The 27,737-nt window shown below is 38.6% G+C and overlaps 1 protein-coding gene across 1 annotated transcript in view; it reads left to right on the plus strand.

The window, feature by feature from the left end:
- The window catches only part of cpne7 (copine VII), a 55,071-nt gene that overhangs the window by 16,721 nt on the left and 10,613 nt on the right, over positions 1-27,737 (plus strand). Inside the window, exons 4-10 of the mRNA XM_053513028.1 lie at positions 2,294-2,368; positions 7,783-7,866; positions 7,967-8,056; positions 8,163-8,261; positions 9,228-9,314; positions 12,943-13,002; positions 14,234-14,367. Coding sequence (XP_053369003.1) covers positions 2,294-2,368; positions 7,783-7,866; positions 7,967-8,056; positions 8,163-8,261; positions 9,228-9,314; positions 12,943-13,002; positions 14,234-14,367 — 629 coding nt within the window. The remainder of the gene's footprint in view (positions 1-2,293; positions 2,369-7,782; positions 7,867-7,966; positions 8,057-8,162; positions 8,262-9,227; positions 9,315-12,942; positions 13,003-14,233; positions 14,368-27,737) is intronic.

Genomic DNA, 27,737 nt, shown 5'->3' on the forward strand with positions numbered 1-27,737 from the left:
TGCTTTATATATAAACAATAGAATTCTTGGAAGAGTAAAATACAGCCCACCATTACATTAGTTTCTTTTCAGATTGATTCAGATTGTGGTTTAAGATTAATTTCAAATAAGGTGAACCTTATTTCCCCTCTCGTCTGTTCCAACCACTCAGCATTCAGCATCAGCAGTATACTAATCACCGGCGTGATCATCCGTCATCATCTGCACCTGCTTCACACTGGGTCATGTCTTAAATTTGGTTTTATGCTTAAATGATTCATAGGCCACTGCATGGCTTTCAAAAAATGTAAAAGTGTGCAGGTATAGGGACTGGACTGAAAATAAGGGGGGCGAAAAATGTCCTTCACAAAGCATGACGAACTATTCCTCTAGACGACATTAAAAATCCAATAAAGTTTGGCTCCTTGGAAACAAAATATGAAGAAATGAAAGGAAGACTTTTGCACAGTACCGTATGTCATTGTGTTTATATGAACTGCTCAGGCACAGAGATGTGTATGATGGTTGCTCCACAAAAGGAGGGGGTGTTTATGTAACATTTATGAAAGGAGTCTCCAGTGTCAGCACTTTATATCAGAATGGAGGAGTTTAAGCTTTCCGCTTTTTTTGTTATCTGATGCATTTTTGGTCTTACTAACTTTAACATAAAAAAAGAGAGTCTATGGATGGCCTAGTGTTTATAGTTATTACAGTGAAAAGGAACTGAGAATATATATACTCAGCAAAAAAAGAAACGGGCCTTTTTTTCAGGACTGTGTATTTCAACAATAATGTTGTAAAAATCCAAATAACTTTACAGATCTTCATTGTAAAGGGTTTAAACAATGTTTTCCATGCATGTTCAATTACCTTAATCAATTAATTAACATGCACCTGTGGAATGGTCGTTAAGACCTTAACAGCTTACAGAAAGTAGGCATTTAAGGTCACAGTTCTAAAAACGCAGGACACTAGAGAGACTTGTCTACCGACTGTGAAAAACACCCAAAGAAAGATGCCCAGGGTCCCTGCTCATCTGCGTGAACGTGCATTAGGCATGCTGCAGGGAGGCATGAGGACTACTGATGTGGCTAGGGCGATAAATCGCCATGTCCACACCGTGAGACGCCTAAGATGGCGCTACTGGGAGACAGGAAGGACGGCTGATCATCCTCGCGGTGGAAGACCACGTGTAACGACACCTGCACAGGATCGGTACATCCGAATATCACACCTGCGTGACAGGTACAGGATGGCCACAACAACTGCCCGAGTCACACCAGGAACAAACAATCCCTCCATCAGTGCTCAGACTGTCCGCAATAGGCAGTCCATGAGGAGGAGATGCACTGCAGTACTTCAAGCAGCTGGTGGCCACACCAGATACTGACTGGTACTTTTGATTTATATATATATATATACACTACCGTTCAAAAGTTTGGGGTCATTTTCTAACTCTATGATGGTTCCTGATTTTTATGCTGAAGGCGTCCAAAAAAATGCATTCATCTCCTTTGAACAGTTAATGGTGAGATGTTTCTGCTACTTCTGCTCTGTAAAGACTTCATAACGCCTCTAATCTGAGGTGCTGTTAATAGGTCATTTTTCAAGCTGATGACTCTAAATGAACTTCTCGTCTGCAGCAGAGGTAGGTTTTGGTCTCGCCCTCCTGGGACGTCCTTCATAAGAGCCGGTTTCATTATGGTGCTTGAGGGATTTTGCAAATGCACTTGACAATACTGTTCTTGCGAGAACTATTACAGAAAGGCCGACCTCTGTGTCTTATAATAACAACTAACTTGTTTTTGTTGTTGTTATGTGATTACCTAATTCCATATGTGTTATTTTATAGTTTTGAAATCCCCAATATTGTTGTAGAATGTAGAAAATAAATCACTAAACAAAAACAGAGAAATTTGCAAGTGTTCTAAAACTTTTGAACGGTAGTGTGTGTATATATATATATATTTTTTTCTTTTTTTTCTTCTTTTTTTTTTGCTAGACCCTCATGAATAAATCCTATTTACCAGGCAGCCCAAAAATCACACTCTTTGTAGCATATTAACATTTTTATTTACGGACAAAACTGCTTGCCAGAAAGATACTCCATTTATCCTTTCACATTGTGCATCTGTTCATCTGGGAACACAAATAAACAAATTAATATTTGTGTAGTTATTTAAGCTATATTTGTGCTCTCAAAGGGAAGATGAACACAACACAGCAAGTCTATAATTTCTCTAAAAAAAAAAAAATCCATCGACCAACAAAAAAAGTACAAAAATCGAATATATTTCTTTTCTAATTCCTTTAGATTCATGCTGAGGAGATTTCTGGTAACAATGGGTACGTCGAGCTCGCGTTCTGTGCCAAGAAGTTGGATGATAAGGTAAGTGAAATAATCTTCTTTTTTAATTTTTATTTAAGATTTGAGAATTTTCATACCTTAAGTTCTGGAATGGTTTAATTTCTCATCTCTTCTTAAACCTCTGGACTAATAGCAGGAATATTTTGCAAAGGTAAGGTATCTTGGAGCCTAATGATTGTGGATAATCATTAATAACTAAATAAGTAAGCATTGTATTTATGAAACAAAATGTTTATGTACACAATAAAAAAGTAAGAATTTACTTATTAAATTTGACAGCCTAGATTAAAATAAAGTATTTGAGTATTGCCAGGGAGTATTGCTTGGTTTTTTAGATTTTTTCGGTCGAACCCCTGCAGGCACAGTAGTAGAAGCTGGAGCTGGAGTTTTTAGCAGGGGGGTGGGGGGGTGGGAGGGTCTAGTAGGTAAGGCCAGAGTGACAGGCGGGCATGAGATGGGGGGTGAGCGCCGGGGGTCTTCGCCCTTCTCCTCTGTGTGCAAACTGTTTCTCCTACACACGAGCCCACGTAGCCGAGCGGTTCTTCAGGGATCTGCTCATCCTGCAGTGCTGTCGCTGTGTACACAAACCCCTCCGTACCTCGTCCTCCCACTCGCCTCAGCTCTCAGCCATCGCTCCGCTTCCTGCTCTCGCCTATTTCCATTTTTCTGTTTGCTTCCCTTTTCCTTTCTCATGCTCTTTCTGGCTGTTTTTTTGCATTTCACTCTCGATTTCCCCGAGGCTCTGCTTTCATGTAGCGATACGCTGCGAACATTTGCGCTCATGTTCTGTGTGAATCTCAAATGATGCATGTCGACAACATGTTGATATCCATTGATCACTCTGAGTTCCAGTGTGACAGCACAAGCCAAGAGATGGGATTCAGAGATGGTGTTCGGAATCTGTAGATCACGCTGCTCGATTGTTGGTCAGAGCAGTGGCTCGGATTAAATGCACCTTAAGGCGGAGATTTCAGATCCTGACATGGACCGGTGCTCGCTCTTAAACTTTTGGAATTCTAGATACATTTAGTCTCACTTAGTCATGGTTTGTCATGGCTCAATCTGCTATTGGGGCCGAGCAGTATTTCAGGCTGACACTGTTTGACATTACGTTACATGTTCATGCAGCTATGAAGCTGATGTATGATGTTCATTTATTCCCTTTAATCTGAAGGATAACATTTAAAGAGGACATTTTTAATGAGTAATCCTTAATGCACATTCATCCACTCCACCGATATAGCTTTAATAATGCTAAAGTTAGACAGGGTTTATGGTCACAACTCACAGTTTATCATCAGAGTGGAAAAACTCAATCATGTGAAAGTAGAAGGTAAAAATACCATGAAGCAGCAGAGATAAGATGTAACCAAGTCCAATTAAAAAAACACTTAAGTCACTTAAGTGTGTGTTTTTTTTTAATACCTGCACTTCACTTGAGTTTTTCTTTCACCTCATACTGTTGACTGTTTCTCACTAAAATCTAAGACTAACAATAATTTTTTTTTTTTTAATGCATTGTTTTCAAGAAAGAAAAACACATCGTCATTGTTTGGTGACATTTTTTATTTCATGCCATTTATATAACATTTATGGAAGGAGTCAGAGATCTCAGAGCTCTTCACAAAGCACAGGGAGGTTTTCTAGATAGAGCCAGTTGTCCAGCACAAAAGCGTCATTGTTTGGATTTAATATGTATTATATACTTAATACTTAACTTATATATACTTTAAAACATTTTATTGGATAATCGCTTAATTGGATAAACCCCCATTGGCTGAGGTTAGTTGAATGGCTGGGAATAATAATAATAATAATAATAATAATAATAATAGTAATAATAAAGTGTAGAATGCCAGCCTCTAGTCCACCGGGGAAATGTTATGAGCCAGCAATGAATCAGCTAAATATAGCTCTGATGAGTGAGATGAGTGAGTTGAGCCGTAAAGGGTTCACACCTACAGTGTAATTCTGTACTGTAATGTAAGTCAGAAGAAACATGAGACGAGGCAAATAGCTTGGCCATCACGGACAGAAGATAAAGATTGCTGAATGTCTAGACAGAGTAATGACTGAGCCACAATCTTTAAACGGGACGTTTCTATTCAAATGACATTGAGTAATTCATTACTCTCACAGCTACGGCTAAAGCACAAAGGACAGTTCCTTATCGTGATCCATGGCTGCTGGTCTTAAGCCTGTGTATCTGATCTACATTTCATAGCAGTTCTTCGTATTGAAATCGAAGCTGGAAAAATATGCAGGTTTATTTCAGTATATTTAACTCTGGATGTTTGATAGTGAAAACTTCTTCATATTCAATTCAATTCAATTTTATTTGTATAGCGCTTTTAACAATTGTCACTGTCGCAAAGCAGCTTTACACAATCTAAAGAATTATATAAGTTTGTATTGAAGGTGGATGAATCAAAATGGTCAGATGGTCCCTGATGAAGGGATGACAGTGGCAAGGAAAAACTCTTAAACCTGAGATGGTATCAGGAAGAAACCTTGAGAGGAACCAGACTCAACAGGGAACCCATCCTCATCTGGGGGAAACAGAGAGCAGGAATTGATCTGCAGTCATACTGTGTTAGGTGGCAGCCAGTTGATGTTAATTGATGTTAGTATGGAGTCCAGGTAGTTATTGAAGGCTCAGGTAGACTCCAGTCCTGAACTATCGAGCAATTGCAGTCAAGTCAATTTTTTAGAGAAACAGCTGTCAACATCAGTCGAGGCCAGAACCGTCTTCATGGTAGAGTGAAACCATCTCTAGACACCAGACGCATCCCAAAGAGACACACGGGGATATTCATATTTTGGAAACCACTTTAGTGTATTAAGAACATTCTGGGAACATTATGGATTTTAAGTCCATAGACAAAAACAAGTGGAACAGAATTATCCAGTAATGATACCATTAGATACGAGTCTCAAGGCTGAGCTAAGAATGATAAATCACATGACCTAATGTTGAAGGGATGGCTGGAATAAATTTAAATATAATCCTGTGACTGGTTGATGTTATTTGAGTTTCTGTATGTTTTTTTTTGGAATGTTAGTAACATGCACAATTTGTTTTGGAGAGGCTGGATGTAATCATGTGAGGGCAGCATTTATTGTATTAAGGGCAGTCCATATACTGCACCATGGTGATGTTCCAGTTGTGGATCAAAGCCCAGGTAGGTACAGTAGATGGAAAATAGTATGATAGTAGTACAATTGTAGTTGTGGGACAGGTACAAAGCAGGAAACCAGATAATCAGGACAGAACCGAAGTACTAGGAAAACATTTAAACAAGGAAAAAGACTCAGACTTAATGACTTCATACCCAGGCAAAGAAATAGATGGGCTTTAAGTAAACAAACTAATCAGAAGGTGACACTAATGGCACTGTAGGAAAGTACATGTCAGGATGTGACAGATATAACACACATTTTAAAACACACATACTGACAGAAACAAAACAAAAGACATTGAAAGCCCGTTTGGAACACACGCTGAATGGAGATTCTCTAGAGATTGTTACGCGTGACAGTCCTGTGCCCAGCTCATCTGGCACCAACAGCAGTGCATCCATTACAGCTGTCCTGGAGCCTGTCCCAGTGAAGTTAGTGCAAAAGGCAGGGTACAATCCAATTACACACTATGAGCAATTTAGCTTACAGTGCATGAGTTTGGACTGTGGGAGAAAACAGACCCAGTGCTCCATGAATATTGATCAGAGCCAAGGATCAAACTCACAACCATGGTTGAGCAAGGCGACAATGTGCCACTACTAGCAACAGCTTGGTCAAAGACACATGTTTTCCCCCCATACTGCTGTAGTATAAGAGGGATGTTCAAGACAAACTTGTGATGTATTTTTTCATGAATGAAAGAACAAAACTAATTAATATTTACAGATGACTTCAAGCACTGGTACGGTGATGAGACTTTAGCCGCAAAACCATTTCGATGGTGCAAACATGTTAAAGAAGGCTGTACGTCCATGAACGACTATCCTCTTCGAGGTGGCTTGGAGCACACTGCAGATGTTCCTGTTCCTGGAATCTTTGAAAATCAATGCATAACTTGTGCATAACAATGCCCCTATATGTTTGATTAGATAATTACATGAAAAAGCAAATATTTCTCTTAATAAAATCGGTGAGGGTATCTTATAAGCTGAAAAACACAAACTTGGCCTTTTTTTTTCTAATTATTTAAAATATTATCTGAAAGCAGAAAGATTACAAGATCAGCCTTCATTAACACCCGTACTAAGGCTTTAAACATTTTATGAAAGAGATCTCTCCGTTGTATGAAGCTCAGTGATCATAATAATGCTTAAATCAAAAAGAAAAAAAAAACGCTGGTTTTATTTGCAGTGCTGATTGGAAGGGAAATTATTTGTAGTAGGGTTCTGTTCAGGATGGAGGACTTTTCAAATAATTGAAGCTGTGAGATTAAATGTGGACGAATCGCTCATCCAAATCACTTGGCTCTCATGTCGACCTGTTACCGTGACAACCCAATCCAGTCCTGATTCTCTGACAGGCTTAATGCGGGGAAAAAGGGAGCATTAAATGGCTCATTTGGAGTTTCTCCTTTTCGCTCTCCCTCTTCCTCCTGGTGTCCTCTGTGCCGTGCACAATCTATTGCCCGTGGCTGGTGACAAACCACGCCGTGACTCAAAGATACAGTACATGTCAAATTATTGTTTCCCTGTGCGTTGTGTGATTTGATTGGTCACAGCTGTGAGAGAAAACAGTGCCGGTGCACCAGAGAGAGAACCACGGACAATAAGATTCGACTCACCTGAGGGCCGATTACTTATTCTGCAGTTGGATCTGATTACATTTTATTTAATTTTCTCCACCTACTATACTAAAAGCAGTGTGTGTGTGTGTGTGTGGGGATATGTGGGTATGTGTCTAGGAAATTAGACCCATTTGTATTTGGTTTTTGACTTAATTTGACTTAATTGACCTTGATTGATTAATTGACTTATTGATTGATTATTTCCTAAATAAAGTAATAAATTATCTAAAATTTATACAATATGAACCATCTATATTTGGGTTTTGACTTTATTTGGAATTATTCAACTTTATGCAAACTTATGTATGAACTTTCTTTCTTTCTTTCTTTCTTTCTTGTTGTGCAAATTATGATTTAAAAAAATTATTTTTTATTTCTTAAAATTTTCTTTCTTTTTTCTTTTTCTTTTAATTTAATTCCTTTACTATTATTATTATTATTATTATTATTATTATTATTATTTTACTATTTACTGACTATTTTTACTGAATGTTTTTTTTTAATATATATAATACATTTTATTTTTACTTTTTTCTATTATATACATTATGTTGCTTTTTATTTCATTTTATTCTACTTTCACGGCTCACTTCAGTCCTAACTGAAGCGTTATTCATGTGTGTATCCGTAGGACCTCTTCAGCAAATCCGACCCGTTCTTGGAGATTTATCGTGTGAACGATGACAGCACAGAGCAGCTTGTACACAGAACAGAAGTCAGTTGCAGTCTTTCACAAAAAAGTGATTTTTTATTCTCCCTCTTCTCCTCAAGTTTAGCATATTTATTTTTTTTACATTTTTTTAAACTCATCACAGGTAATCAAAAACAACCTGAACCCTGTGTGGCAGCCCTTTAAAGTCTCCCTCATCTCCCTGTGCAGCTGTGACGAGAACAGGAAGTTAAAGGTACGCGAGCGAACGAGAAGAAACAAGACGCTAGTAGAGATTTGTAAAAAATGAATCAAATGTATGATAAGAAAAAAAAAAATTTGTCCTGGGTGTTGACCTGCAGTGCCTGGTGTGGGATTATGACTCGAGAGGGAAGCATGACTTCATCGGCGAGTTTTATGCCACGTTCAAAGAGATGCAGCAAGCTTCTGGAGGAAACAAGGTCAGTGTGATACGTAGTGTTTGATGTGAGTCATGAATGAAACACTTTTCTCAGAGAGAGAAAGATTTCTAGTGAGGCTTGTTGTAGAGAAATTACATATACAAGAGGGTGCAGCCCAAGTGCTGAAGATATATCAGCCGTGCTGATATTCAGTACAACAGCACAACCTCAAGTGTGATATTGCTTTTATAAAAAGGTTCCACAAACACCTTTTATGATTAACAAACAGTGTTGGGTTTAACACGTTACAAAGTAGCGTTAGAGTACTTGGATTACTTTTTTTGATGTAACGAGTAATGTAACGCATTATGTCCGCCATTTAAGTTATTTAAAATATTCAACATTAATAACAAAATGTAGGCAAATAGAGAAGTGACGCCATCAGCAGAGCAAGAACTGATGGAGTAACATCTTCAGAAGACCAAGTAGATGAAGCGACATGAGCAGGGAGAGAGGGAATGATTGCAATGGTGAGGTCGTGATCCACACTGGCATCCAAGGTTAGAAGTGGTGCAGAAAAGATCTCAGAGCCACTTTAGGCCTCATGTTGAGTCATCAGGCATAGTTCTTCTCCAGGATGACTTCCGAGACACACACGAAAAAATGCTGCATTCAATGATCTGAATTAATTCAGGATTTTCAAAGTGCAAGTGCAGGTTTTTTTATTTTAGTGAAAAAACTAACAATAAGTGACATAGGAACAATCCTGGAGTTGTTACGGCTGATGGGAAAGTGCAGAACATTGCCTTTTTCATTCCACTAGCTAACATTTAGATAACTTGTTTAATATTGGATAACAGCACTGTTGTTAGGAAATTAGAACATTTTTCTATTCAAAACTATTATAATTTATATATGTTAATAAAAGTTTTTTTTAGAAGTTTAAAGGAATCATGCTACGCCATCACGTTTGTGCTTACATGAACAACTCATCTTTGTTCCTTGCTCTCTCACCGGCTCCTAAAGGTCACATGGGACTGTGTGAACCCAAAGTACAAAGTAAAGAAGAAGAACTACAAGAACTCGGGCGTGGTCATCCTCACCGATCTGAAGGTAGGAGGCGGAGAGATGGAAGTCTGTCAGATCGTTACAGTGATGGGGTAATGATTATCGGAATCCAGGGTCATTAATACAGGAGTGTGTGTAGTCTGAGTCTCAGCCTGAGACACAGTGCAAGAGTGTGTGTGAGTGTGTGTGTGTGTGTGTGTAGTCTGAGTCTCAGCCTGAGACACAGTGCAAGAGTGTGTGTGAGTGTGTGTGTGTGTGTGTGTAGTCTGAGTCTCAGCCTAGAGTTAGTGTCATTGTTTGAAACACTCTGGAGACTTGGGTGCCTTTTTGTGTGTGTGTGTGTGTGTGTGTGTGTGGTCAGTGTCTCAGCCTAAGACACAGTACAAGAGTGTGTGTGTGTGTGTGTGTGTGTGGTAAATGTCTAAGCATAAGACACAGTGCAGGATTGTGTGTGTGTGTGTGTGAGATAAATGCACATAAGCGCATGAGTGTGTACATGCTGTTCTCATTGCTGTGTGTATTTTCTGAAAGCCGTGCTTTTAAAGGTAATTCTTGTCCATTACCTCATTCTGCTGAAGCTCCTTTCATCATGGGTTTGGATTCATTGAGAAAGGAATCAATACACTGTTGTGTGTGGGTTGTGGTCGGATGAAGAAAAAAAGAGGATATGGAGCGTTTGTACATCGCTTCTCCTCTGCTCCAAACAAACATTCGAGCACTAATTTGTTGTTACATAACACTTCTTCAAAACGTGCCTGTTTTTAATTGCTTAACACTTAAAGTGCTGAAATTATATAACGACCAGATTAACTGGTCGTTATATATCCATCCATCCATTCATCCATCCAGCACATGTTATTTTAAAGTTTAAGGTCATAAGAAATGTCAGGAAGGCAAATGACAGTTTTATATTTTGCCCCTAATTTCTTAATTAATTCATAAGCCCACCATATATAGATGATATATGATATACTATTAACATTTTAATTTCCTGTTAGGAAAACGAATGATTTAAATGGATTGGGTCTAGACTGAGTATTAGAGGGATGGGGCGAGTCCAAGACAAGATCGAGCTCAAATGAAAGTTAAAACGTCTTCAAGTTCCTATTAACACAATTAACATTTTTCTGTTTTTTAAACAGCTATAAAAGGACCGTTATTTAAAATTACACTTCATCCACAAGGCTTCTTCTTCATGTCATCTCAGGGTGTTTGTCCTTGCCTGGCATTCTCATTAGAGACACATTTACTGTACAAATTAAACATTTCTGTACAGCTGCTTTGTGCCAATGTCCGTGGTTGAAAAAACTCGATAAAATTATATTAATTATTAAATTAAATTCAATTAAAGTGAGGGTCAAGATCAAGATATTCATTATAGACAATTACCCACAATTCTGATCCTAGACATATAGATATAGATTATATGATGTAGATTAAAATAAAGAAATGGGAACAAAGATTTTACTGTGTCAGGCTGCAAAGTGCCTAAAGATACAATTTAAAAATCAGTTGTTTATAAACAACCTCAGCAGCGACCTCATTTCCCCTCTCGTCTGTTCCAACCACTCAGTATTTAATAATCAGCAGTATACTAATAACTGTCCTGATCATCTGTTTCGCACTGGGTCATGCCTTGCAGTTATATTAGTTTTTAATGCTTAAATGATTCATGGGTCACTGTGTGGTTTAACAAACAAGAACATTCCTCTTAAAATGGTTAACTACAGGGACTTGATTAAAAATAAGAGACAAAGATCTGCCAAAAAAATGAGAGCCAAAAAAGTCCTTCAGAAAGCCTGGAAAACTATTTTCCAAGACTACATTAAAATATAAGAAAGTCTTGCTTTTTTTAAAAGCAAAATATCAAGAAATGAAAGAGGGCTCAAAGATTTTTTGCACAGGACTGTAACTACCGACTAAGTGTTATTCAAAAGTTCAGAGAAATCAATGCTGTCTGAGGTTCTTCTGAAATCAAAAGTGTTTTTCAGTTCTACATGGTTCTGACCTTGGACTTTAGCATGGCATTCTTGGCAGGTGTGGGGTTTTGAGCGACGAGCTGTATTAAGTGATTTCAGTGCTAAAACCTCACTATGCAGCATGAACTCAAGTCTGAGTTTTGTGCTAATTTAATGAAAGTCAGGGATTAGTGGACATGGGAGTTTTATTTCCCCGAAGCAATTACATGCCAAAACTTTAGAAAGGTCATAATGATTGTCTTGGTTGTTATAGAGAATAATACTCGAGAGGGACCCGGGGCAGACTTAACATCGCTCGCCATCATAACTCCATAAGTTCCTTTTATTTTTACTATAGAATCTAAATACTAAAATGATGGATCAAAGCATTAACTATCCTTATACCATATATTTTTGGTATTTAGTAGTATCAAACTTTAAAGTGTTAATTTGATTGATTAAACAATACATTTGACAGACTGTGTAATAAGGTCAGATATTTGTCCTATACAGTATGGTGGCGTGGTGGCGTGGTGGTTATCACCCTCGCCTTGCACCTCCAGGGTCCGGGTTCGATTACTTGGAGTTTGCATGTGCTCCTGTGGGTTTCTTCTGGGTACTTTGTCTTACATATGTATATATCGTGTATATATAGAGTGTGGGCTTAACAAACAAGTTCAGTTTATTCCACTTCACATAATATATGAGGGCAGTACTGCAAAAGAGGTTGTTCAAATTGCACATGCACTCTTCCTCTATACCACTCAACATGGTCTCCATTGCAAGCGATGCATCTCCCACTGTGCTACAGGATGTTTTACCGAGATGTAATAATTGACAAGAGCAGTATATGAAACTAATGAACAGTTATGGTATGGGTTTCTTGAGCCTGGATCGAATTAGCATTCTGATGGATGAAGTTAGAAGAGGAGGAAACCAGCAGTGAAGACAAACCACACAGTGTGAGACCAGCAGATGCAACAAATGGGATTTTCAAAAGGGATTTGAGATTTGGGTTTAACATTAAGCCCCTGTTCCTTATGCTTAAAAAGTAGTTTTCTCTTTATCTCGTATCAGGAGAGCAGACTACATCGAACACATACAAAACACATTCTCTCTCTCTCTCTCTCTCTCTCTCTCTCGTTCGCATCTCACAATTCAATCCAGGTAGAAGAAACCCCTGCTGTGGTAGTTGCATATGATGAAAGATTCTGTTTAGTGAAAATCGCAGGATTGAAGATCATGTCTGAGCTAAAGAGAGCTGAGTGAATTTAGACATATCCTCTGAAGACACCAAAAAAACCACCACCATGGCAAATCCTCCCCTCTACACCAAACTGGGACCATTTTGAAACTTATTTGCAATAATATAAGAAATGTGGAAAGAAAAATAATAATGTCTCTTGTTTCCATACCCTGATCTTTTTGGACTATGCACTTGGACTATCGTTCACTTATATTTGTGCTTAAGTATTTTTTATGTTAAGTGTTTGATTTTTTTCATAATTTAAGACAAAATGGAAAACTATACTACACAAAATATCTTGTATTGAATTTGAGTTATTTATTATCACAATGCTAGTTTATACCTGTATAATTTAGAATTTCAATTAGATAGAACACAATTCATTGAGCACAAGCATCTGCTCTGCTTTGCTGTTCGCTCCACCAGGTCACAGTGTTCTGAGGTTAATGCTGAGCTCTCTGTTCCACAGCTCCACAGAGTGTACTCCTTCCTGGACTATATAATGGGAGGATGCCAGATACACTTTACAGTAAGTACTGTGCCAAATGCAAAATGCAAGCTGGTTCCTAAACAATGAAGAATCCATTCTCTGCTCGCTAATGCGCGCACAATTCTGCACTCTTGCCCTGTTCTGCGTTGGCTTTTCCCATCATATTCAACTCATGATATCACATCGTCAGATTGTCTTGGCGGGCTCGCTTGGGCTTTTAGTTTTCCCTGGAGTGTGATCGTGGATCATTGTTGTTCTAAAATGTTCTGCTTGAAGCAAAGGCATGAATGAATGAAAATCTTTATCAGTGCTACTGTATGTCGGAAGGATGACAATCGAGAACATTAATCAGCGGATGCTGTACGAGTGAATGAAGGTTATTACAAACATTTTTGCAGGATGGACGTGGGTAATAATGCATGTTCAATTCGAAGGTTAGGTTAGTGCAGTTTTCGCGTGAAAACTCTAAATCGCCCCAGGGATCCACCAAGCCCATGATCTTACTCCCACTCACAGCTATTACAAATAATTGATGTGGTTGAATCTTTAACTCTGATTGGGCAGAAAATTCAATTATAACAGCAGCTCTGACATGAACACATAAGCGTTTCTATAGCAACAGCGTATTCATACAGACTTGTACAGAGGACACGTGACTTTTATTTTTAATATGGTGATGTTTTCTGTAAGATTAGTCTCCTGTGACAGTCAGAGGTAAAGATGTACCTAAAGTTTTCCGACATCTTCCAAGACAGAAAAGTGTGTTTCTCGGGTAACATGACTAGTCAAACTGATGGAGCCATGTTGTCCATGTTTCACATCATTGAATGTAGTTAGGAAGTCGATGAAAAGTATGACTTGTTGTTCTTCCTTCTTTCTATTTGGAGACATTGATCAAGTTCGATAGTGCTAATGAACAGTTGAAGTTGAAACTTCAAGGGATACAGCGTTACAGTTTGGGTCTCAGGAAGTGATGTTAAAGCCAATTTTAATTTGCATTTTCACAACTAACACTAAAGATGTATTTTAAGTATCCGTTCTGCTTTTCATACCACTTCACTCAAGGCACGTCGTCTGACAGCTGACTAATTGGACTTTTCCGAGACAGACACTATTACATACACGCAAGACAGTTTTCCTGCAGCCCCACTCGCTCGTTACAACTTATTTACTGAGCTCGAGCTGTAAAATAGGACCCGGTAGTAGCTTCCTGTGTCACTTTATATTCAGATTGTCAACAGGGTGTCTGATGATGTGTCTCTTCCTCCAGGTTGCCATTGATTTCACGGCGTCAAACGGAGACCCCCGCAATAGCTGCTCCCTCCACTACATCAACCCGTACCAGCCCAATGAGTACCTGAAGGCTTTGATAGCGGTGGGTGAGATCTGCCAGGATTATGACAGGTAATCCTGATTGGTGTGCAGGAAAGAGCTGATCCGTATAAAAAAAAACCAACAGTTTACAAAACAGATTGGATTTTTCTTTGTACCTAATCTTGCTACAAAATTCAACTTCGTCTGTCTAAGCCTAAAAGATTTAAACATGATGGGAATCAACGATTTTGCACAAGAGGCATGTGTGATTTGGGTGAAGACTAATCGGCTAATAGATTTAGTCAGGATTATTAAAATAGTCACAAGTAGATTAAATGTATGTACAGTAATTACTTGCTTTCACGCATATGCCTTATTATACCAAGGCTTGACTTATTAATACAAAAAAAGATATATTCCTCTTTCTCTTAATAAAAAAGTAGAATTAGAAGCTTGTGACAAAAGCAAGTTCACGATTAATTTTTTTATGTTTTTAAAAAATGCATTTTGTATTGTTATTATTTTTTCCAATTATTATTGGAAAGTGTCATTGGAGAAGTCAAGACATGATGGAAAATATTTGAAGGAATTTACTTATCACCAGAGGTGGAAAGGAACGAATTACATTTACTCGGGTTACTGTAATTGAGGAGGTTTTTTGTGTACTTCAACTTTTTAAAGTAGTTTTTAAAATCTGTAATTTTCCTTTTACTTAAGTATGTTTTGTTTGAAGTATTGTACTTTTTAAAATAATTAAAAATCATAATCGCTACTAAGTAAAAAATACATGAATGAAAATTTAAAATAATACAAATAATGCAACTTAGAAGGAAAAAAATTACACCCCAGAAACCACTGCACTGATTGATTGATGGAGAACAAACGCGATAAATTCACGAGAATGATGGAGACGGACAAAACAGATGCCAGTGATGCAAACACAGCTAAAAGCGAAATGCCATGAAATTCTTATGAAGAAAAACCCTGGTCACTATTTAAGCGACCACTTTGATTTCAAAAACAAGAAAGGCAACAGCTTTAATATGCAATGGTGTTCTTTCAATTAAAAACAACTAGTTTAAGATTTATATCCTCTTTACTCTTTACTTATAAATGCAATTTGAATTCTTGCAGTTCCTGTTTTCATGTTATGATTATTTTGATCCGGATCATGACATCAAGATTAGCATTAAAATGTCAAATACAGGGTATGAAATTGTTAATATTGTTATACTTTCCATAAAGATACAGTGTGTTTATTTACCATTTATGGAATGAGTCACCAGTGAAACTGTTTGCGCGGTAGTTGTGGACATAATTTTCCATACTCTCTTCATGAATATGAATTTATTTTCAAGATTAAGCAACAAGCTTCTGGCAGAATTCAGGTTGACTGTTTGACACATCATGGCAGCACGATGGTTTAGTGGTTGGCACTGTCACCTCGCACCTCCAGGGTCCGGGTTCAATTCCTGCCTCGGGTCTTTGTATGTGAGGTTTGCATGTCGCCAGTAGTGTGTGAATGAGCATGTGAGCTTGGATAGACCTTGGATAGACTCCAAGCCCGAGGATAAAGTGGTATAGCGGATGATGAATGAGTAAATGAGTGTTTGAAATCTTCTTGTGCTCAGAAATGGTGGTGTTTAATGAAATTTCTTACTTTCCTAGGACGTTGAAGCATGACGTACGAATTTTCTATATGATTAAGGCTACAAATCCTAACCCTAACCCTAACCCTAACCCTAAACCCAGCCTGATTTATTCATTCCATATCCACAACCAGCACTGATATGTCTTTGTGGTCATTGTCCATGTTTTAACAATCTTGCTAAAAAAGAATTCTCAGGTAGTACTCCTCCTTTTTTATTCCCTCTACTTCTTGCTCCACTGGCAGCAAAGCAGCTCCAAAGAGTAACGAAGCCATCGCTACTGTGCCGAAACAGTTGGTTCTTTACTCTTTCAAAGATAACTCTGGTCGTCCAGAAAGTTATAATATGTACTTATCAGGCATAACATTACAACAAAAAAAATGATACCCAGTATTGTTTAGGTTCCCCTTGTGCAGGCTGGGCAGCTTTGGCCCTTCGGGACATGACCCCACAAGACCTCTGGTGTATCCTGCCTGGCACCGGGATGTTGGCAGCAGATCCTTTGGGTGCTGTGGGTTGCGGAGTGGAGCCTCCCTGGATCAGACTTAATTGTTTGGTGCATCCCATGGGTGTTGGTCGGTGTTGGTTGGGATCTGGGGAGTTTGGAGGCTGGATTATGAGTTTTGGGCTCTTTACCTGCTGGGCTCATCGTATGGTGCGCTGGGTGTTCTGGTTCCTTTTGATTTGTATTGTGTTAACTTTTCTGTGGGATCGAACCATAAAGGCTGGCTTTTGGTCCCTGCGGGCATGGGTGAGCCTTGGGTACCCATGATCCTCTCACCACTTTATTGGTCTATAACTGATAATCGATAATAATGCGTTAATGGTATGTATTGGTAACGTTATGGCTGATAAGTATACGCACACTGCATAATATTTAACAATAATATTTTTTCTTTCTTACACTTTAGTTTATTGTGCCAATTTTCCCGCAGTTGCATTAAAATCATGTAGCTTCGAGCATCTGAGAATAGAAGTCCAAAAGATATTGTTAACTTCTTTAAATATGGAATATAAACTCTTCTAAAAGCCCCCATCCTTTGCGCACTTCTAGTTAGAATATCAGTGCAGTCTCGTAACTTCTTGGCAGAGAATATGCGGCCTGTTCGTCCCTGACAAAACAAGATTAAGTGAAACAACTGATATGCCCATCAAGCTGGGGGAGAGGACTCGAGGGAAATCTCCAGTTAAGCTCTGTTGGTATTTTTTGCGTGGTAGTTTGTTTCTCTGCCACGCTGCATGCTGTGCTGCTGCTCCTGCTGTCGGAGCTGTTGGCTGATGAGCCCATAGCGTCCTGACAGGTTGTAAAGGTGTCAGCGGGCGGTCTGATCAGATGACAGGCCATGCACAAGTCTGTTTTTTCTCCTTTGGGCTCTGTCCTAACAACAACCCATGTGACACGTAGCCTTGCCAGCCGCTTGAGCTCGGGATGGTCCCTGTGCCAACACAGCTTATTAGAAACTTTCAGCCTTGACAACCTTCATTCCCACAGGAGTCTGAACCATATTAATGCCGAATTTTGACCAAATGCATTGCCGTGTTAAGTGTCACAGTTAGGAAGGTTGCTTATTAGAGCTGAAACAGTGAGCTGTGTAGCTGATTATCTTTTTTGTCTGTGCCTGTGTTATGTCAACATTTACACAAGATTTTTTGTGTTCAAAAAATGAGTCAGGCCATGTGTGTACATAAGATTGTTTTGGTATATAATGTTCAAATTAGTGAAATCCAATGCATGTTGTTCCTAGTGGATGCAAGAGTTTTAGATGTGTCCTAGACAGGTACATGAAGTTTGCATATTCTTCCATGATTTGCGGGTTTCCTCCGGGTGCTCCGGTTTGCTCCCACAGGACAGACATGCAGTGGCATTTACAAATTGCCTCTTAGGGGTGAGTTAGTGTGTAAGTGTGTGTGCCTGCTTGTGCCCTGCCTTTGCTTTAAGCATTAAAGCAAATAGTGATTCTTTTCATTATGTGCAATTGTAATAGAGCAGGACATTCTTTCATGTCTTTCATGAATAGCCCTAGGTGTCATTTTTATTCATTACCGCATGTTTGATTTAATGTAACAGTATGGCATGCTTGACACTTTTTAAAATTAGCACTTGAACCAGCACATCTGTCCATTTTCCATTTTCTTCAGTCATTCTCCATTAGTTACTCCTACTTACAACTTATAGAGCATGAGATACTTATGAATACCCATGAGCGTAGTCCACATCCCGCACTACATGCACGTAACTCAACCGCAAGGAAATATCGGCTTATTTTGCGGTTATTTGATTTAATTACACCAAACAAGAATTTTTAAAACTCAACGCAAAGTTTCATCCTAATGTTTAAAATAGAATCAGAGTTCAGAAGGTTCAAATGTTGGGCTCAGGATGTTCGAAACCCTCCGGGGTTGGCCTCCTACGCTGTGTGTGTGGGCTTCTTGCTCGAAGCAGTTCCTCCACACACACACACACACACACACACACACACACACACACACACACACACACACACACACACACACACACAGAGCCACCAGGTGAGAACCTGCAGATAAATATGGTGCTGCTTGTGGGAAGGAGGGACCGTTTGCCCCCGAGCTGCCCACATGCACAACACAAAACAAGTGAGAATGAGATGAGACAAGAGTGTCTGGGAAAATCTCCATATTTATCAGCTTCTCATTAGCAGCCCTGTGGCTTCTTCTCTCACACAGCTGGTTCTGTGAATTACAGACATCACATGACTTCCAGAGGAGGAAGTGCGACCCGTCGGTACCTTGTCGTCAGATGTCTCCACTGTGTTATTAGTTATGTGTTTTTTTTTTATTATTATATTATAGACTAATAACACAGATACATTTGGGCTAATTAATATATATATATATATATATATACAGTATATATAGTATATATAGGAGGTTTTTGCCCAATATGTCACAATACATGGCCCCGTTCATCCTCTTCCTAATACAGTACAGTCGTCCTGTCCCCTGTGCAGAAAAACACCCCCAGAGCATGATGCTTCCAGCCCCATGCTTCACTGTAGGTATGGTATTATTGGGATGATACTCATCATTCTTTTTCCTCCAAACACGACGAATGAAGTTAAGACCAAAAACTTTGGTCTCATCTGACCACAGGACTTTCTCCCATGACTCCTCTGGATCATTTAGACGGGCCTGGACAAAATTCAGAATAAAAAAATAAATAAATTGAATAGTGGGGTGTCAGTACTTTTAAAACTGTTCTTTTATTCGGTACAGTAGCAGCTTTGCCAAATTGTGTAATATTATTGGATGCCAATAACTTTTAAACCATGCTGTACAGAAAAAAACAACAATTGCACTGCTCGAGGAAAACAAAATGTTAGAAAAATTGAAGGAACTGCATTTCCTTTTATGAAAAGAATTTTATTAACACATATTCTAATAATAATTCTAATAATATTTCATAAAACATGTAAAAATCTATTGTTACCCTACTATCATTCTTGAAAAGTTATTCCACACAGGGCAGGATTTAACAAATTTATATAAAATTCTTTCGATAAATAAAACTTTTTTTTCTTCTCTATATAACCCCCTGCTACACTAATGCACTTATCCCAGTGGTTCACTAGTGCTTGGACACCATCAAGGTAGAAGGTTTTCTTGCCTGCCTGCTTCAGGTCTGAAACACTAGCCTGCCTAACTAGAACTCCTTTAATATCTCAAACATTTGGAAATGTCTTGGAGTGAGGTGAGGACTGTACAGGGGATGTGGTAATAGCTCCCGGACGACTTCCTATGACGTGCAGGTGGTGTTGGTGCCACGGACAGATGTGTCTCTTTCGCAAGTTGGTGACCAGCTATCCGTCGATTTTCAAGGATCAGGTGTTTCACTCGATGAATGTTCATGGGAACGTCTGAAATGTGCTCCGAGCCACTTCAGCCGGGCTCATCACCGTACTGTGCTTGAAGTCTTCTGTAAATGTCAATCAGTTTTATGGCTTTATTCACCTAAAATTTCATCACAAGTCCCGGTTTGACACAGCTCATATTTTATTTAGTAAAATATTCCAGGAAGTTTCTTATTGCTGTTATTTCCAAAAACTTTAAAACCAGCATTATGCAGACAAAAATGCACATATGAGGAAAAACGTGATACTGATAATATGATGTTGAATGTATGAAATATTGTTAAAATAAATAAATTATACAGAATTCTCTTGCGTTTGAGAACAAAATATCCCTCATTGCGTTTTATTTACATAATACAATAATATTTATTCATTCTTTGTTTTATAAGAGGCCAATATTTTTAGACATGACTGTGTAAAATATAAAAATCAGTAACATCGATTGCTTTTGCTCCATCTCCTCAACAAATAAAAAAATGATTGTACCATTGGAGGAAGATAAATTGAATTTTAAAAAACTGCCAGGAATATTTGGTTATACAGTATAATTCCATAAAGATGTATACACTATAAATAAATAAATAAATAATGTACAGTATTCAGCAAAAACATGGAGCTCTTTTATAGATTCTTGAAAATTATTTTCATCAGCACTTAATCTAAAATTTATTGTATTTAGTATTTAGTGCTAATCTGCAGGGTAAGCTGTGCTTATAGTATGAAAAAAAAATATATATATATACACTACCGTTCAAAAGTTTGGGGTCTCATTATGGTGCTTGACGGATTTTGCAAATGCAACTTCAGTTCTTCAATAAATATCTCACTGTAACGAGCACTGTCGATTGTTGAACCTTTTTCATACATTCTGACATATATGTCTTGGAAATGCTACACACCTGGTAGCACTTGTAATTTGGGTAGAGCAAATTGGTGGGCAGGATTTTGCACATGATCAAATTTTATTTCCGTACATATTTGTCAATGCAATACTTGTCAGAAACAAATGGCACCCCAATCACTGAAACCAATATTTCTGCCCTTGAGCTCCTGCCCTGTTGTTTCAGTACATCATTTTTCTGCATTTCATTTTGTCTCTGGTGGTATAACATACACATTACCATGAAGTAATTTAATTTATAATCATGAAAATGGCTAGACACTAATTTAATCTCATACCATATAAGCAATAACACTTAAGAGAATTTTGTTATTAAAGAATAACGAGGAAGAAAGAAAATATCATTAAAATATGATTACAAGATGATTAAGATTTCGTGAAATCCATTCCTGCGTGATCTCTTTTAATGAATGTTTTAATAGGTATACGGGGGTATGTGTGTGTGTATGCACACATACACGTGTACATTTGTCTCTTTGCGTATATTTAATCCACCAGAAGGTAATAACGGTGCCAAAATTTCACCTGGCCTGCGGCGATGTGACTCACCTACTGAAATGACGGGAAAATAATTAACTAATCTGGATGTGCCTCTTCGCTTTGGATGCACTTTATTTCCGCATTTGTTCTGATCTCATGTCAGAGCAAATGTGGTTTTGGCTGGAAGAGTCATGACTTATTTCAGGCCATCCCTCTTCTTCGGCTTGCCGCAGGTTGTTCCTCTGGGCTTTCATTGAAAGCTAGATTAGCGTTTTACAGCTGTGAGACACATCTGCTCCGGTGGAGTGTCTGGGCACCGTGACTTCCTGCTCACTTCTTGTGGCTTAGGTCGTTCCTTATGAGGTCCTATGGGGAGAAAAAGCATTGTGTTGTTGAGGAGAAACATGAAAATGGCATTTTTCTATTAGTAACCTCTTTCAACTCAGAGAGGAAAGTGTGGAAAGCTTTTATATTTGTCTTAATTGATCGAGGCTTTTAAATCCTAGGGTTCTCAGTGTATTTGTCTAATATGACGTTTTATTCATGTGTATTTATTTACGTTTGAAAAACATGCAACCGAAAGGCATGTATAGAAGCTTTTTTTGTGTCAGATACACTAATGAAAAATTACATTTATTAATACCAGCAAAGTCTCCGCCCATTCCCATTCCCAGCCGGGCACCCGCTACCAGCTTGAACGAAAACTTCTAGTTTGCACAATCAGGCTAATGTGACTTATTCTGACTTATTATTCCGACTAGTCCACCATGAATCAGTCAATTTATTGGACCAAGTCCAGACCGGAACAATAACTGAACTTGTGTTTCGTATTTAATGGATTATGGGCAGGATTTAATGAACTGTGGTTAAGCCAGCTGCTCTTTCTGAAAACATGGTTAAGCTAGCCGCATAGAAAATTAAAGGGCATGGCTTTTGTTACTAGCGGTAAAAGCAACAAAAGCATTAAACAGACTTTCTGCGTGTTACCTAATGCAAAGCATCTTATCCTTTTACAAAAGTATAAAAATAAGTGAATGACAAATAAAACTAACACAAAATAATTTACAGTATGTTTAAGTAATAAGTGTTTACAGAACTTGCTCTTCAAAGGCTCTGAATCTGTCAATATAATTGAGCAAAAGGGGGTTATTTTGTTTCATTATAAAAACAGTAATTTCGAATTATGAGTCTATCAAACCCACATATCCGTTCACAGGCTTTATTTCAAATCTTCTCTACTTTAGCTGCCTTATGTGGCTGGGACGACCGGGTTCTTTTTGACACCTTTCTCCATGGACTCTCAGACACACTAAAAGTTAAGCTATCAGCATGTGAATTACCGTCCAAGCTGAACGCATGTTTGTGGACGATACAAGCATTTCTCCAGATGAATGTCAACAATGGCGGGACGAAGTTTCATGTTTTTACTGCAGCCTGTCCAGCCATTTCTTATGGGTCTGCTTGCTAAAGCCAATGCCCCATGGTGATTCTGGGATTGCAGGGGGGCCAAGCCATAAGAGATTCCCAGATCATTGTTCCTGTTTTCCGCTGTCCTTGATTTATGGTAACAAGTCCCTTGCTTCTCATGCCTTTGTGGCCTCTGCAACCGACCAGAACCTGATCTGCTCGTCCATGGTGAACCTCCTCAAGATTCTTTCAATACCCTTGGGTTGCCCATTCTCCATCCAAGCCCTTGATGGCAGCAACCTATCCCCCATAACTCATCTAGCTGCCCCAGTCATGCTACAGTTCTCTGGGAACCACACAGAAACTCTTTCTTTGTTATCAAATACTCCAGTTCTCCAGTTGTCTTGGGTCTCCCCTGGCTAGTTCTATATAACCCACACATTGACTGGGTCAAGAAAAGGGTTTTAAATAGGAGCATGTCCTGCCTGTCCTCATGTCTCAGCTCTGCTTCTACTATAACACCTCACCTACTCAAAAAACTGCTGTCCGTTAAGCTTCCCCTTGATGAATGGTGGCATTGCCTGGCAGGAGCGAAACACCCCTTCTTGGCCTGGATCATTCACGGGAACCTTGAGTACTTAAGGTCAGCCAAGAGACTCAACTCTTGTCAGGCTCATTGGACATTTCCTAAGATTCTAGTTTTCTCCCCTGAACACTCCTAAGAAATGATTCTCCCACCCCATTGTCTCATGTCCACTGCTCACCTAAAAGTAGAGAACCAGGTACTATGGGACATTAAGCAGGAGCCTGGACCCAGCAACCCTCCACCTGACTGACTGTTTGTCCCCACCTCCACCCCACTCTTTACTTGAATAGAGCCACAGTTCCAGACTGGCATGCCATGTGCTGTCCAACCATTAAAGAAGACGTGAGAAGGTCCGTTGCATCATATGACACCTTCACCAGAAAAAAAAATCACCAATTGCCCTTCTGAGGCACCTTATAACCTCACATTTACCGGCTCTGACTTCGCCATTGTGTATACTGACCTCCAGACTGCCTGTCATTCGGATTATTGCACATTGGAACTACTGCCGTTCACGTCGTCCAGCTCGATCGGAACTGTAAGTGCTTTTTCAAACCATTCATTAAGCTCTGCACTTGGATCCTGCTTTCTTTCCTCGCAGCACTTCTGCTGGCCATGACAAAATAGAATTAAGAGTGATGAAAGCTACACATACTATATATGTTAAAATACAAAAACGTGATGCTAAATGTAATGATTTTAGTAAATTATGTTCTTTTGTCTTTTCTTATTCAATGCCAGACATTTTAAACAGGTGTTTTGCCTTTTATTATTAGATATGAATATTTATTATATGATGATTTATTAAGTGCAATTCTTTTTTATTTTGTGATGTGTACATGCATTATTTTTTGTAGTAATTTGTTATTTAAAGTGTTGGTGCTGTATTTATTAGATGTTATGATTAATTTGTGTAGTCTGACAGAAACATTTTTCCCTAGGTGTGGATTAAAGAAAATCAATTGAATAAGTCAGATGTTGATGTTGAAATCATGCACTAATTTATCTAAAGTTTCTTACATAAAATGGATCCAAGCTGTCTAACAGCTAATTGGGGCGTGTCTCCCTTAACCCATTTTAACCCAATTCTAAAAAAGCAGCATGTGTTTAAGATAGGCTGAAAAACGCACATTTTGTTACTCATTTGGAAAGCAGTTGACTGCGTGGGAGGAAGTCGCAGTTGTCAGAGCAGCTCGTGTTTCTCAATCACACTTTTGCTCATCAAACACAGTTGTGCTGTAAATCTCATCACATACACTGCATGCCAACATTGCTAACAAAAAAATCCTAGCATGCAAGAATGAAATGCTAAAACACTAGCATATATCAGTAAATAGATGGCTGTTTAATTTTAAGATGTGCACCAATAAACAGCATGAAAACAGTGTGGCAAAGGTGATATTCGTTAATAATAAGCATCTCCTACATTTTCTTTTGTTGTCTTGTGTTCTGCTGGTTCTTCAGTTGAAATAAAATAACCATTAGCAGCAACAAATGAGACATTCACGTCCTGTACCCTTTTTCTTTTCATATTTTTTTTCTTTTTATTTGTATTCCTACTTCTTAGATAGATGAATCAGGATGGTTAGCATTGTCTCCTTGAACCTTCGGTTCGTAGCCAGGCTCGATTCCCGTCTCTCTGTGCCTGGTGGGTTTCCTCCGGGTACACCGGTTTCCTCCCACAGTTCAAGGACATGCATATTAGGCTAATTGGCGTTCCCAAATTGCCCATAGTGTGTGAATTAGGGTGTGTGTGTGTGCCCTGTGATGAACTGGCACCCTCTCAAGGGTGTATCCCACTTCGTGCCTTGAGCCTCTTGGGATAGGCTTCTGCCCCCCGCGACCCTGAACACAGGATAATGCGGTATAGAAGATGAGTAACTGAGTGTTTCCTTCGTCACATGGAAGAAATGGAAAGTTGTTTGCTGAGTCACATGAATGGAATGTGAAAGAATTTTAATGTTGCTTGTTCTGTTAGGTGATTTGTCAGAGCTAATTACTCTTGCTAACATCCTTAACAGCTAGGATGCTATTATAAACACTTCAATTGAGATTGCACAATGCTGCTAGGGGGGAGGAAGGTTTCAATCTCTAACTAAAGCTTAAAGAGTTGCGTGCTGTGCGTCATGTAATGTGAAGAGAATCACTAATCAGTTCTATTCATGCGATTCATGATGCAAGCGTGGAAAATTACAGGATGCCTATGAGAACCCAGGAAAATTCACTGTACTCTCCATTGTGCTATTCTTATTATGAGGTGTCACCTAACTCATGGCATGAACCTGTAAGAAACGGGTGCAGATGATGACAGATGATCAGGCCGGTGATTAGTATACTGGAAGTGGTTGGAACAGGCGAGAGGGGAAATGAGGTCGCTGCTGAGTTTGGTACATAAATAACCGACTAAAATCTTTACATGTATATTTAGTCACTTTTTAGCCTGTTGACATAAAACATTTGTTTAATTAAGTCTACATCATTTCATTTAATATTTGAAACCATCTAAACTTTTGCACAGTACTGTATGTCATGGGAAATGTATTCGGATAAACCTGAAATATTCTTAAATATGCTTTTCCCACAGGCTTGAAATTCATTATAACTTAATATAACTTAAGGCATGCAGTACTATCAGTGTGCTCTGCTACGTAACACTGAGAACATCCAAGTTCTTTATTAGTTTGTGCAGAAAAGATGTCGGCTTCTGCACAAGTTCTTCCGTCAATCATCAGCAAGCTGTGGATGTGATGTGAAATGAATTACAGAGGTGCCAGATGGAACTTAGCTTATAGCTGTAAGAAACACAAGCATACAGTATTTCAAAACTATTAAACAACACATTAGGTACAGGAGGATAATAGGTAATTAAGCAACATCAACAACAATAGTCAGTTGTTCTGGAATAGTTCTTGCAAGAACAGTATTGTCAAGTGCATTTGTAAAACCCATTAAGCACCATGCTGAAACTGGCTCTGATGAAGACCTTTCCAGGAAAGCAAGAGCAAATCTTTCCTTTGTTGCAGAGGAGAAGTTCATTTAGAGTTACCAGCCTCCGAAATCACCAATTAACAACCAGCACCTCAGACTAGAGCCGTTATGAAGGATTTACAGAGCAGAAGTAGCAGATACAGTGGAACCTTGAATTATGAGCATAATTAGTTCTCGGATTTTAAAACACTCGTAAACCAAAGCAAATTCTCCTATAAGAAATAATGAAAACTCAAACTATTTGTTCCACAGCCCCAAAAAATAAATACATAAAAATTATTAACACACAATATTAGGTAAAAATAAAACAAATGTTAACCTGCACTTAAAAAAAGTAAAAATAAATCCCAACAGATAAGTGTTTCCGTTTGTGTGCGCAGGTGCTGTGTGTGTGAATCTAAAGTAAGCTCCCTTCTCCTCTCCCCTTTCTCATCTTACACAGTTACCCTTCCTTTATTTTTTTACACACGCGCGCACACAACGAAAACACTGTTTTATCGAAAAAATAAACAAGAAATCTCTCTAATGACACTCGATTGAGCGACACACTAACGGAATCACTGCTGTAAAGTAAAATTATAACAAATTAACCTGCACTTTACCTTTAAAAAAAGGATCGCGACAGAGTAGTGTTTTTGTGTAGAGCAGAGAGAAAGAGTGTGTGTGTATGTGTGTGTGTCTGTGAGGACGAAAGTAGGAGGGGTCTGTGTGTGTGTGTGTGTGTGTGGCACGGTGTCTAATGACACGTGTTTTTGTGTACGCTCACTTTCTTCACTGTTTTACAGATTCATGCAGTCTGTGAGCTTGTTTCTTTCTGTTTTGTAATTTATACAGCAGATTTATCACATTTTATTTATTTTAAAAAAATGTCTAAACCAGGCAGTAGATGTGGATCTCGCTGCATTGTAATGTTGGATAGTTTGCTCTGTGAATGCTCAGTAATCTGTAGGCTTAAAGTTGGTTGCTTTTGTTTAAATTCCAAAAATTTGACTTGAATTCAGTTTTAAAACCTGACAAATAAATTTACTTTTTTTTCAGTTCGTCACTATCTTCACAATTCAAGTTTTCAGTAAAACTTCGAAATAATCAGAAATAAGACAAATAAGCACAAATAACATTCAATATTTTAAGGATATGTAAAGCAAATGAAACATTATATCTGACATTATATTTTTTTTATATTATATTTCAACTAGAAAATCTCAATGTGTTTTCCAGAGATAAAGTTTAAAAGCTGTACAACCGTTTGGGATTTCAAATGAACTTCGAGTGCAAATAAAAATGCAAGACTTGCATGTTATTATGAAATGGATTATAACCGGGGACAGCTTGACGAGACAAACACGCTCCCTGAAAATCAGGAGAGTAATTTGCACAGTGCTCAGGTGTGTTCTGTACCCCTGGTGTGCTGAACATCACAGCGCTCAGTCCCTTGCTCCCGTCCATGCCGTGTTCTGAGCTGAGAGCAGAATCCTGCTGAGTGATTAGCCTTGTGCCCCCGTGGAGTCTTTCGCTCTTTTTCTTCCCTCCCTCCGGCGCTGCTTTCATCCCTCCACCAT

This window comes from Clarias gariepinus, chromosome 15 (assembly GCF_024256425.1).
Source record: "Clarias gariepinus isolate MV-2021 ecotype Netherlands chromosome 15, CGAR_prim_01v2, whole genome shotgun sequence".
Taxonomy (NCBI): Eukaryota; Metazoa; Chordata; class Actinopteri; order Siluriformes; family Clariidae; genus Clarias; species Clarias gariepinus.